This window comes from Scylla paramamosain, chromosome 2, assembly GCF_035594125.1.
Source record: "Scylla paramamosain isolate STU-SP2022 chromosome 2, ASM3559412v1, whole genome shotgun sequence".
In the NCBI taxonomy this organism is placed as follows: domain Eukaryota; kingdom Metazoa; phylum Arthropoda; class Malacostraca; order Decapoda; family Portunidae; genus Scylla; species Scylla paramamosain.
This window is the reverse complement of record NC_087152.1, coordinates 17,845,941-17,859,882: the sequence shown is the minus strand read 5'-3', so window position 1 is coordinate 17,859,882 and position 13,942 is coordinate 17,845,941. Positions and strand designations below refer to the sequence as shown.

The 13,942-nt window shown below is 35.4% G+C and overlaps 1 protein-coding gene across 10 annotated transcripts in view; it reads right to left on the bottom strand.

Annotated features, from left to right (window-relative positions):
* LOC135111193 (plasminogen receptor (KT)-like) overlaps positions 1-13,942 on the bottom strand; it is a 31,552-nt gene that overhangs the window by 10,138 nt on the left and 7,472 nt on the right. For all 10 annotated transcript variants that reach the window (XR_010273611.1, XR_010273624.1, XR_010273618.1 and 7 more), the window contains 2 exons: positions 10,996-11,105; positions 10,371-10,492 (listed from right to left, as the gene is read on the bottom strand). Coding sequence is in view for 3 of the 10 variants with exons in the window: in XM_064024322.1 (XP_063880392.1) it covers positions 10,371-10,492; positions 10,996-11,105 (232 nt within the window). In the remaining 7 variants the exon portion in view is untranslated. The remainder of the gene's footprint in view (positions 1-10,370; positions 10,493-10,995; positions 11,106-13,942) is intronic.

Below are 13,942 nucleotides of genomic sequence, written 5' to 3'. Positions count from 1 at the left end.
CAATTCACTTTCTCCTATTACATACATGTTTCATGATGGCAAGCCTTGACACACCATGGAAACACTGAGAAATTAACCTGATGGCAGGATATATTTACCATGAAAAGTGTTCTTGCTGGAGACAGAGCCTACGTCAGGGCCATCAGAGTAGCATGCTATTCTGACACGTTATCAGGTCATAAGTGATCACCATGGCCCAAGCAATTTTTAGTTACTTTGAGTGTCCTGGTGATATCTATGACTCAAGTCTCCCTTCATCCCTATCTTGGTCTTCCCTTCACTGTCATGTCCCACCAAAGGTTCCTTGCTTATTGATTTATGCTTCTGATATGTGATTCCTTAGTCTCAATATTTATGTATTCATTACCATCATGTTGGATTAGATGATCCACTAGCATTGTTTTCTGATATCCACATCCCAAAAGAGATAACATGACATTGAAACTTTAACCCAGAAATATTTGGGTTTGGTTAGTTTTAGCATTAATGCTAAATGCTATGCATCACATAAGTGAAAGAACTCATTCTCACATATTTCACACTCAATTCTTGTTCTTTTTTTTTAAATGTATATATTGTATCAAATACAGTTTAGACATCATGTTAATAACAATCTGCAAAGACTTCATAAAATAAGAAACTAAAAGAAAATATGTTTGCACATATATACTTTATAATTATACTAAAGGGAACTGGTATCGAAAATGTTAACCAATAGATAAATTTATTATAGCTCAACAACATGCCTACACTAAGTTGACTTCCTTCCACTAATATAACAAAAACACTCTTACCCTAACAATTACAAGAAAGTCACCTTAAAAACACTGAGGACGATCTGGCACAACTTTCACAATGTGACCAACATCTAAAAGTATTCTGTTAATATTATCCACAAAAAGTACATCAAAATATAATTAATGCAGATATAATCTGCTAACATTCAATGAAGAAGTTACTCTGTACTACACTGCACTACACTGCACTACAACAATTTCAAACAATGACTCCCATGTCATCAATTCACCTTCCACAATTTGGGGGAAATAATAAAGTGAAAGTTTAATAAAATCACAAGAATTACAACAAAAATTTACCTGTTAACAATGTCCATATACCTAAGAATGCAAGAACAGTGAATGATATTTGTTACATTTGAAAAACCTTAAAATTTTTCAGTACAGTGAATAATATTTCTACATTTTCTAATCCTTAAAATCTTATGAATGCTGAAGCTAAATAAGGAAAATGCATTGATTTGAAGGCATAAGGTAAGCAATAAGCACTAAACTCGATATCATAAATGTAAAATTATGAACTCCATGTTTGAGCTTCAGCTTTCCAGAATATGATTACCATGAAGGCCACTCTAGCACATCATTCACTTAAGGCAACAATGTTTTTTGTTGTATCAATGTATCTTTATCTTTTAGTAAATGTCTGTGACACTTAACAAGCCATAACAAATAGTAGCTAAATAAGACACTAGAGACAACTGATATCAGTTACATGAATGCCACTTTAAAATCTGTCATGTGTTTTATCATTAAATCTTACACGTATGCCACCTCAATGGAGCATTTCTATGACAATATCACCAGTTCATGACTCACATGGTAAGTAAGCGCCTCAACTTGCCATGTACCCCTGACTGCCTAACTCTATATATTGTGCTTTCCTAAGATGCTATGGATTTCTTTTTCTCAAATGTATGTGTGTGTGTGTGTGTGTGTGTGTGTGTGTGTGTGTGTGTGTGTGTGTGTGTAGATACTGATGTAGTTACAATATTTGAGTTTGGATCATATTGTCCAATCCTCTCCAGGTCTACAATTATTCAACTTAGCCTGGAATATACAGTTGTTCCTTACTCACACAACCTTTGTTTCTATTTAATTCTACTACCAATACTTCTATTCTGAGTGCTAAGTTTCTAAAGGTTACCTAGAAATTATATTTGTACTCATATCTTCTTGTTCTTCATTATCACTTGTCATGTGGTTTCCATTTACTCTTTCCCAGCCCTTGTTGTTTTTAACATAAACTATTACTTTCTTCTAATGCTAGAGATCAGTCTCACTTTTATGGGACAAGTTCCTCCATCAGTATTAGGACCCATCCTTACTACCTCTCATCCTAGAATTTGACTTCATCCCAATAATCCAGCTTGTTTCCTTAACATTCTTCATTTCCTCCTCATCTCTTTGTACCTTCAATGAGAGACACTTGGGCCTGAGCACCACAAAACTTTTCTTCCTCTCAACTGCATTCTCTCTAAATTTTCCTTCACTTAAAAAATATAAATAACTTTCTTATCATGTTTCCTTCCAGATTCCTTTTCCTGTTGCAACATTATTTCTCAAAACCTTGCCCTTTCTTTTTCTTTCTTCTTTCTCAAGCTTATAATTTCCATGCTCACTAAAACTTGAACTTAATATTTCACATGCTACTTTGTACCTCCATAAGTCATTAGTTCTTAATATGTGTGTGTGTGTGTGTGTGTGTGTGTGTGTGTGTGTGTGTGTGTGTGTGTGTGTGTGTGTGTGTGTGTGTGTGTGTGTGTGTGTGTGAGAAAGGCAAGATCAGATCAGAAGTCATAATGCTCTTTCAAAAGCAGAGAAAATGGCATTCGAGTCTTATCTCTTAAGTAAGTAATTTGTAGATATTTAAAAAAAAAAGAGACAGGTGAAAAAAATATAAAATTCATTAAAATCAAAGATGAAAACATAACTTCTGTTTTTTGTAACTTCTTCACTCTAATTTCAACTGGACCAAAACCTGTTGACTGGAGTGGACAACAATTTTTCTCATAGCAAAACAAACTTAAATCTTTGGCATTTTTTTTTTAACATTAATCAAAATCCTGTCACTCAGACACCTTAGATATCTACATAGATCAACAAATGTTAAAGTTGACAGGATGCTTCAAGAGAATGTTCCACCTGCCACTTATGTGACAGGAATATTCTCTTCATGGCCATTACGTCAAATAAAAAAAATTGCAACAATTAAGTAAATAGTATATTCATTTAAATATTGCTTCAAGGATGTGTAAGTGTCAACTATTTACTTTTAAAGATCTTCTGTTATTTTGCTTATATGTATCAAAGTGGATTTTAGTATTCCTCATTATTGACACCACTAATAGCTGCAGCAAGATGATAAAGAAAACTTATGAGTACAATATATACTATCTGGTGTTATTACAGTCTACAAGCCAATATCCAGGGAATTCATAAAAAAAAAAAAAAGAAAGAAAAAAAAAGTTATAAGCAATAAGCTTACTGTATCCTCCCATCAAAAAGGCTAGCATGAGTTCCTCTATCATAGAGTACTAGTAAATCACGCATTGCTCAAATCACTCAATTTTGTCTCTAAGGGCAGAATATATAAACCAATATACCAAAGAACAAAAATTAAGAGCAAATATTGAGTGGAAAAGTCTGAGGCAGTGCACACTTAGTGGAAGACTGGAAGTGTTACACATAGAGTAGTCATAATATGCTCTCTGCCCAGACATGACACATGTGGCAGCCAACAGACACACAGAGAAACACAGAAAACGACAGGTAAGTTTAAGGTAGTTTATGATGTCTAACACATCTTAATATGGCACTGATACACATTCCTCATACTGAAGGTGAGGTTCTGATGAATTTAAGCCTGGTGTAATTATGAAACATTAATGTGTGTTGACAGAAAAGGACAAAGGAGAAGTTTGAAAAGAAGGACTTCCAACTTACAAAGGCAACACTGATATTTCATGGCCATGTCAAATATTCACAAATGCTGTTTGGTTTATCAAAATATACAAGTCAAATAAATGGCACTAAATGTAGTGTAACAAAAAATATCATATAACCTAGATAAAGCAGGAACTTTTTTGCTCTGTTCTAGTGTTTTTTTTGTGAGCAAAATTAGCATTTGCTTAAGTTGATAAATTCCAAGCAAATCAATGCAAGAAATATGGTCAGAAATTACTAATTCCATTATGCCTTTTGCAGTATCCTTGTGATTTTTGTTGTTGTCAAATGCTTCGTTAAATTTGTCACACAATCTTAATCTGATTTGTGACATTTCACTTATATTGAAATTCATAAAAAATAATTACCTGACCGTCATATCATGCAACAGTCATAAAAAAGCAAGGCAATATAAAAATTCTGAAATTTTCCATTCAGAGGTATTATTACAGTGAAATTTTATTGCCATGCAGTTTTATTGCTTAATTATTTCTTGATGTGAAAGTGAACCTCTTGTTGCCTAACCAATTATATATAAATGGTTTCTGAACACTACTTCCTGTATGTTATTTACAATATGTGGTATAAAACTGACACATGTATACATGTCACATTCAAAATGTACCTATTAAGCTATGAAGGATAGAGACAATTCTCCCTCCACACCAACATGCTCCACCACTCCTAGAAGCCACTGAGTACACCAGAAATGCTAAGGCCAATACAAATAAGAGAGAGAGAGAGAGAGAGAGAGAGAGAGAGAGAGAGAGAGAGAGAGAGAGAGAGAGAGAGAGAGAGAGAGAGAGAGAGAGAGAGAGAGAGAGAGAGAGAGAGAGAGAGAGATGGGAGGGGCTTGAGAAGATAATGTTTAGAGCATGCAAAAAACAGACTGCAAGGACAGAAATCGAGACTCTTCTGTCACTGCCACCTCCTTAGGAAAGTTCTTAGGAACAAATGTCAGATAGAGAGTGATATATAGACAGAATAATCTACCAATGTACAATATCATATTACGAGTATACTGGGAAAGTATACAATGTGATGGAACCCAGATTTTGACTGAAAATACCAAAAGCCATGTTGAAGATGGGCTTTGTCATGAATGAGACAAAAGGAATAGTTCTGACCTTAACTGATTCACTTAACAGCAAACCTGTTTCTCAATTACTCACTTTTTTTGGATATCTCAGGAGCTGTCTTGTGTAGATCAACTGGCCTTTTGCTGTCTCCTTGTTAGCTTATATATTCTTAAAATAACATGAAACATTTACTTCATATTGCTCTTTCTGATATGCTCAAATCTCTCAAGATTGTCAACATCAATAGCTCAGACTGCCACTAAACATTGTACTTCTTGAATATTAAGCAGAGTGTCTCTTTCTCATGTGCAGAGAAAGCTCTCCTAATAAAAATGAATTAATGCCTTCAGCTTCCTCACTTGCACTTCTTACTTGCTACACCATCCTCACCAACCACATCCCCACGTGGAAAATTTGTAAATGGACATCTTGGCCTCATATCCTACATCCTTTCAACACATTTCTCTAGCATCCCTATAAAATACACCCAATGGAAGATTTTACCCATAATTCCTCCATATTTCCTCTTTTCCATATAGGCACCAGCTCTAAAGCACTTCAGAAAGCTTTTGATGATAATGCAAATTTGACCAACTAACCTAATGAAAGCACAAAAGAAACAGCACTGGTCAATGCACACACATCACACACAATGAATAAAATGTAACACAGGATGCTATTTGGCCAGGTCAAGACAAAAAAAGTACAATATACAGCTTCTACCCAAGTGATGGAAGAGAGAAAAGAGGACAGATAATTGAAAAGGCTGCAATTTCAGCACAATGAATTATAAAAAGTAGGCAAAGTTTCTATTTCTGCTATGAATATCAATGATCAATACACATTACTCTCATTTAAGCTACTATGCAATGAAAACTATTTAGTAGCAATCATATAACCCCCTTTTCTCACTTAGTCATACAACCCATGCCCTTCCCTTCCCATGCACAAAAAATAAATAAATAAATAAATAAATAAAATAAAATAAAATAAAACAAATAAATAAATAAATAAATAAATATACATAAATAAATAAATACACAAATAAATTAATAAAATATATAAAAAATAAATAAATAAATAAGAAAAATAATAATAATACCATATAAAACTGGTTCCATAATGTTCTCCATACAATTCATAGCAAGAATATATAAATAAAACAGTAATAATGATAAAATGAATAAATAAATACAAATTTCAGGGTTTCAAAAAAAAAAAACATGAAACACTCAATACACTTAACAATAAAGAACAGATATCACTATAGCACCATTCAAGAAATGTTTTAATCATTGCTTAGTAACTGATTATCAAAGACCTGATTATCAAAGACGTTCATATTATTAAGTTATAAAAGAAAATGATCATGAAGGTAAATCAAGTCAAAGCATGCATTCTCTCATTTGTACTTTGAAGCAGCTGAAATGTTCGTTTATAAAGATGCATTGCTTTCATAATGCAACTGAAGCATTGTGAGCACTGGTGTAAGATATGTATGGAATAAAATTATCAGATGTATATTAAAAAATATAATGCATTCTAGAATGATTTTTCAATTATGTGATGTCAAATTTGATTATCTAATATTAACACCCACTTCTCCACTAACAGACAATGGAGTAATTTTCTTTTAATCTAATTTTTCTCCAAAAGCATTAAAACATGTAGATAAGTACAGAATGAAGAAGAGAGTAGACATCTTATCAGTTTGGTTTAGCCTTCACACAGTGAGGAAATTACATATCTTTAGCTGGTCACTAAGATGGTCTTCAGTTTCTTGTCATTCCTGTCTAAATAACATATCTTCATCCTTTGGTGATCTTAAAGGTTGAAGCTTAATACAGTAAAATCCCTCTTATCCGGCGTCAACGGGACTGCCGACATGCCGGATACTTGAATATTGCCGGATACTTGAATAGAAGTGAAATTATGTCCACAATCACCACCCTACACTCACGCATCTTATAATAACAAAGATCAGCTGATCTTAATCAGCAGCTGATCTGATCAGCTGCTTAAGTGTAAGCACAACACGCTTCCTCTTTTCTACAACTTTAGGCATGATAAAGGCGTCAGGCAATAAACAGTGCACATGCGGGACTGAGTCACTGAGTAAACACAGTGCAGTGGGCCACGGGTGGCGCAAAGCAGTGCGCTCTGGTGGCGAGGGGACAAAGTATGCCTTGCGCGGGAATTTTAATCGATTTTATGAGTACACATTGATTTTTTATTGATTTTAAGGCTCGGGGAAAAATGTGCCGGATACTTGAAGCTGCCGGATACTCGAATGCCGGATGAGAGGGATTTTACTGTAAAAAATAACATTTTGAAGCTGTCTTTCTAAAAAGCAAAAATGAGGTATGTAACCTACAGAAGTGAAGGGATGGTAGAGTAATGTGTGCCTTAATCTTCTGATAGATAAAGGGATAGTAGAGTGCTTTAGCTTGCAAATAGAAAGGAAAATTTTGTGCAACAGCAACACAGCAACCATTATGATACACATTACTAAGAATAATTTAGAGGAAGTCAGTGGTAGGTGAGCTTCTGCAATCTGAGGCTGTCTTCCAAGACTTACACTGATATATTAAAACACTCTTATTTATATATATATATATATATATATATATATATATATATATATATATATATATATATATATATATATATATATATATATATATATATATATATATATATATATTTATCCAAATACTCCTAAAATTGAGCTAAGATGGCAGTGTGCTCATCGTTGTTTGTTTCTCATTTTGGGGACTACAATTGTGCCTTGGCAGAAAACTACACAGAGCTCAAATGTATGCAAATCACAGATGAAAAGTAATTATAGCTGTCTGCTAATTGGTTATTTTCCTTAGAATACTTGATATGATGTGTGTGTGTGTGTGTGTGTATATATATATATATATATATATATATATATATATATATATATATATATATATATATATATATATATATATATATATATATATATATATATATATATATATATATATATTTGAATGTTCCCCTCTAAATATTTACACAGACAGGTTCATAACAGAAACTCCCTAACCTGTTTTAACCAGTCTCCTTTAGTTATAAGTCTGTATCCTGGTTACTGTAAGTCTGAACACATGCAGCTGCAGTTAATGATATTTAATAACACTGCAAGCTCTTCCTTTACAATGTAGCAGTCACAGCTTACTTAAACTTTAAACAGCTATTATCCTTAACATAATTTGAATGTGGAATTTCATTTATTGAATTTCTTATGCTAACTCTTACTATATTTATGATTTTTTTTTTATTTTATTTTATTCATTTTTTTTTATATGTGGATGTATGTATGTATTGCTGTCATGTTGCCAATGATGATAACAAGAACTAATACTATTTGAAATTCTAAGTTGTTCATAGTGCAAAAGTATGATAAATATTATAGGCTGAAATATTTAGTTTATTTTCCAACCGATGAACAAAAGTATGAGAAACATCATAGGCTGAAATATAAAAATTTTTCCAACCTTCTTTCATGTAAAGAATCTTTAAAAAGAATTAAAACAATTACCTATAATTCTGTGAGAAATTGCAAGAGCATATTTTTCAAGATAAATTTCAAATGATATAACATCATGAATCTGAAAACTTTGGCACTTTTACAAAAAGTGGACAACAACAATCATAACAACAAATCAATATGAAATGCATCTAAAATTATTTTTACAAAACTGTACAGAAAATAATGCAATATATAACATATACAAGAGTATTGTAGATGAATATGTGAGACGATTTTTTGCTAAGCGTGAGGCTACTATTAGAACTGAGAGAGAGAGAGAGAGAGAGAGAGAGAGAGAGAGAGAGAGAGAGAGAGAGAGAGAGAGAGAGAGAGAGAGAGAGAGAGAGAGAGAGAGAGAGAGAGAGAGAGAGAGAGAGAGAGAGAGAGAGAGAGAGAGAGAGAGAGAGAGAGAGAGAGAGAGAGAGATGGAATGTGCAAGTATGAGATGCATGGACAAATTCATGTGGAGACCTTGCTATTATAGCCACTTCTCTCAAGGAATTTTCAAATATAGGCACAAGTGCACAAAGAACTGGGCTCTCAGGCTCCAACTGGTTGCCTGAGCTTAAACTTGTATTATCTCATTTAACATTAACTGTTTTTTAGTTATTTTTTTCAATTCACAACCACTCATTATAAATCAAATAGCAACATAGCTTTAGGTACACATATATCATTAAGAAGGCCAGCTCAGAGATGGCTGGGAAAAACAGGCTGACTGACACAATCCACCGGTTAGTGTCCCTTTTTAACTATAACCTTTGCCAGTTAGGAGGAGGCTGAGAGCTGTGAGTGCATTTACATTGTTAAAGTGGAAAAAAAAATAGAAAATAAAAAATATATTGATCTGTATTCACAATGAGAGTCACATAATGTCTTACTATTTTCAAACCATGTAAATCATGCAATGGGAACAGAAGAAAGTTAAAAATAATAAGTTCAGTGAGCTGGAAAGCTTCTGATGTTTGTCTATGCAGAGCTTTGCCAGCATATAAGATGCAAAGTTTGCCCTGCATCTCGCATACCCATTACAAAATATATGTTCATTCATACATGACAGTACACTCACTTCCAAAAAATAATTATCTTTTCCAAAATGCCATTATTAAACAGGGAGGTGTCTCGTATGCTGGCAAATAAGGTGTACTTTCATTCTATCTAAACACAAAATACTTTTGTGCACAGGCTATCTGGCAGTTTATGAATCAAAAGTCACTACACTTGGAATATTTTCTGTTCGGATTATGCATGTAATTTCAATATAAAGACAACCATATGCTTTCCATTCTCTTTTATGAGAGAGAGAGAGAGAGAGAGAGAGAGAGAGAGAGAGAGAGAGAGAGAGAGAGAGAGAGAGAGAGAGAGAGAGAGAGAGAGAGAGAGAGAGAGAGAGAGAGAAATAAATAAAATAACAAATAAATAAACAAATAAGCAAACAAATAGTGTGTGTGTGTGTGTGTGTGTGTGTGTGTGTGTGTGTATTTCAAATAGTAGGATAACACTGCAACTTAATTTCCTCAGGGTTTCATATGAATCCTAAAAAAATCAATAGTCTGCCTCTACATGTTGTACCATTGAAGTCAATACATCTCCCTTCCAATGGTGAGATGAAAGTCTTATGATGGAGAAGACAGTACTGACTGAATGCTTTGCAGCACAAACTCCATGTTCTGGAGACTAATGCAGTAAATAAATATACTAACATAAAAAATGCACGTATCTACACATATTCATATTTTCTGCTCTCATGGGAGCAACTGCTACACTTGTACCTGAATGCATGAAGATGCACATATAATTTTATGGCTCTAAGAAATAACACCTTCCAAGATTTACTCAAGGAATGTATGCAGCACAAATCACCAGCAAAAGATTGTTTGAAAGGAACCACTCAGTGGTAAGATAGGTTAGTGTTTGTATTAACATTATGTAGCATGCAAAGAAAGGAAAATGTTAATCAATGGAAACTTAAATGAACACTTCATGAACCTTGTTAAGTCGCTTATTTTCCTCCTGACGTTCCCGAGCCTCATCGATGGTGGATGGGGTAGGGACCCCCATAGGCATGGATACCAGGTCACGCTCAAACATAAGGATGTTCTCAGCCTCCACTGTAAAGATGACCAATATAAAATTACCAACTACTCTTTTATGCATCCTCAACAATTTCATGTGTCTATCATATAGTGCTTTTTAATTATTAAGACCACTAGCATGACACTGAATGTTTACAGTAACACAAAATACCAAAAAGTTCTCCAGTTATGCAATACTCACCAATATATACTTATGCAGAATCACAGTTTCACATGTTTGTATCCTCTATCCACTTATAGCTATGTGTATATTAGGTTAAAATCTATCTTAAAGAGAGATACAAAGACAATATGATTCACAAGGAATATGGCACCAATATTCTTTCAACCCAGGCAAAATGCATGCAAGCAGATATTAGTATGGGTAGGACAAGGAGGAACAGAGAAGGAAGATGATGGGGTTGAGATAGGTATGAACTATGAATGGATACAAGAGAGGAAAAGATGGAAAAATAAAACTGAATTCAGCCCCACACAGATACTTGCTCAAAACCAAGACTGTGCAGCATGATACTCACTTTTGATCCGGTTGAGCTTCGATCCATATGCTAAATCAGCTTGGTACGCCAGAATAAAAGAGAGAGGAAGCAAGGGTACAAGTGTGCCAGGTTTACGAGTCCGTCGAAACCTGCAACAAAAACAAGAGACTATGAAAATGTTGTACATTACATACAAGGTGTAATGCAAGTTTCTGAGGATATTGCTAGAGATGAAAGTAAGGTTATTCTAAGTCAAAAATGTTCTATCCACACATGCATTCTGAGGCTTTATTTAGCTGTGTTATGAAATTCAGGGAACTGTAAGAGATGCAACCTCATTTTCATGCTCAGCAACTTCCTCCTCAAGGATTAGTCCATCAAACTGGATATATTGGAGATGCTGTAGCAACTTCATTACTACAACAGATGATCATTTACAGATGACAAGAATATCTCATAGGATATTAAGATTAATACACTTTGGACAAAACAACAGATGACCATTTACAGATGACAAGATTTTTTTTTTTTATGTAGGAGGGACACTGGCCAAGGTAAAAAAAAAAAGCCCACTGAGATGCCAGTCCCATAAAAGGGTTCAGTGATAGTAAAAAATTGAAGGACAAGTGTCTTGAAACCTCCCTCTTGAAGGAATTCAAGTCATAGGAAGGTGGAAATACAGAAACTGGCAGGGAGTTCCAGAGTTTACCAGAGAAAGGAATGAATGATTGAGAATACTGGTTAACTCTTGCATTAGAGAGGTGGACAGAATAGGGGTGAAAGATGAAGGTCTTGTGCAGTGAGGCCACAGGAGGAGGGGAGGCATGCAGTTAGTAAGATCAGAAGGGCAGTTAGCATGAAAATAGCAGTAGAAGACAGCTAGAGATGCAACACTGCGGCAATGAGAGAGAGGCTGAAGACAGTCAGAGGAGAGGAGTTGATGAGACGAAAAGCTTTTGATTCCACCCTGTCTAGAAGAGCAGTATGAGTGGAACCCCACGGCCTTGTAAAGCATACTCCATACATGGACGGATAAGGCCCTTGTACAGAGTTAGCAGCTGGGGGGGTGAGAGAAACTGGCAGTGATGTCTCAGAAAGGCTAACTTCATAGAAGCTGTTTTAGCTAGAGATGAGATGTGAAGTTTCAGTTCAGATTATAAGTAAAGGACAGATCATGGATGTTCAGTGTAGAAGAGAGGGACAGTTGAGTGTCATTGAAGAAGAGATAGTTGTCTGGAAGACTGTGTCAAGTTGATAGATGGAAGAACTGAGTTTTTGAGGCATTGAACAATACCAAGTTTGCCCTGCCCAATCAGAAATTTTAGAAAGATCAGAAGTCAGGTGTTCTGTGGCTTCCCTGCGTGAAATGTTTACTTCCTGAAGTGTTGACGTCTATGAAAAGACGTGGAAAAGTATAGGGTGGTATCATCAGTGTAGGAGTAGATAGGACAAGAAGTTTGGTTAAGAAGGTCATTGATGAATAATAAGAAGAGAGTGGGTGACAGAACAGAACCCTAAGGAACACCACCTGAAGTGTTGATGTCTATGAAAAGACGTGGAAAAGTATAGGGTGGTATCATCAGTGTAGGAGTGGATAGGACAAGAAGTTTGGTTAAGAAGGTCATTGATGAATAATAAGAAGAGAGTGGGTGACAGAACAGAACCCTAAGGAACACCACTGTTAATAGATTTAAGGGAAGAACAGTAACTGTCTACCACAGCAGCTATAGAACGGTCAGAAAGGAAACTTGAAATGAAGTTACAGAGAGAAGGATAGAAGCCATAGGAGGATAGTTTGGAAATCAAAGCTTTGTGCCAGACTTTATCAAAAGCTTTTGATAAATCCAAGGCAACAGCAAAAGTTTCACCAAAATCTCTAAAAGAGGATGACCAAGACTCAGTAAGGAAAGCCAGAAGATCACCAATTGAGCAGCCTTAATGGAACCCATACTGGTGATCAGATAGAAGGCTGTGAAGTGATAGATGTTTAAGAATCTTCCTGTTAGGGATAGATTAAAAAAAACTTTAGATAGGCAGGAAATTAAAGCAATAGGATGGTAGTTTGGGGGATTAGAAATGGTCAACCTTTTTAGGAACAAGTTGAATGTAGGCAAACTTCCAGCAAGAAGGAAAGGCAGATGTTGACAGACAGAGTTGAAAGAGTTTGACTAGGCAAGGTGCAAGCACAGAGGCACAGTTTCGTAGAACAATAGGAGGGACCCCATCAGGTCCATAAGCCTTCCGAGGGTTTAGGCCAGCGAGGGCATGGAAAACATCATTGTGAAGAATTTTAATAGGTAGCATGAAGTAGTCAGAGGGTGGAGGAGAGAGAGGAATAAGCCCTGGATTGTCCAAGGTAGAGTTTTAGCAAAGGTTTGAGCAAAGAGTTCAGCTTTAGAGATAGATGTGATAGCAGTGGTGCCATCTGGTTGAAATAAAGGAGGGAAAGAAGAAGAAACAAAGTTATTGGAGATATTTTTGGTTAGATGCCAGAAGTCAAGAAGGTAGTTAGATCTTGAAAGATTTTGACACTTTCTATTAATGAAGGAGTTTTTGGCTAGTTGGAGAACAGACTTGGCAAAAATATAAAGTGCATGAGATTCTGGTGATGGAAGGCTTAAGTACCTTTTGTGGGCCACCTCTCTATCATGTATAGCACGAGAACAAGCTGTGTTAAACCAAGGTTTGGAAGGTTTAGGTCAAGAAAAAGAGTGAGGAATGTATGCCTCCATGCCAGACACTATCATCTCTGTTATGTGCTCAGCACACAAAAATGGGTCTCTGACACAGAAGCAGTAGTCATTCCAAGGAAAATCAGCAAAATACCTCCTCAGGTCCCCCCAACTAGAAGAGGCAAAACACCAGAGGCAACTTCACTTAAGGGGAGCCTGAGGAGGGATTGGAGCGATAGGAGAAGATACAGATATGAGATTGTGATCAGAGGATCCCAACAGAGAAGAGCATAAGCAGAAGGATTAGAGGTAAG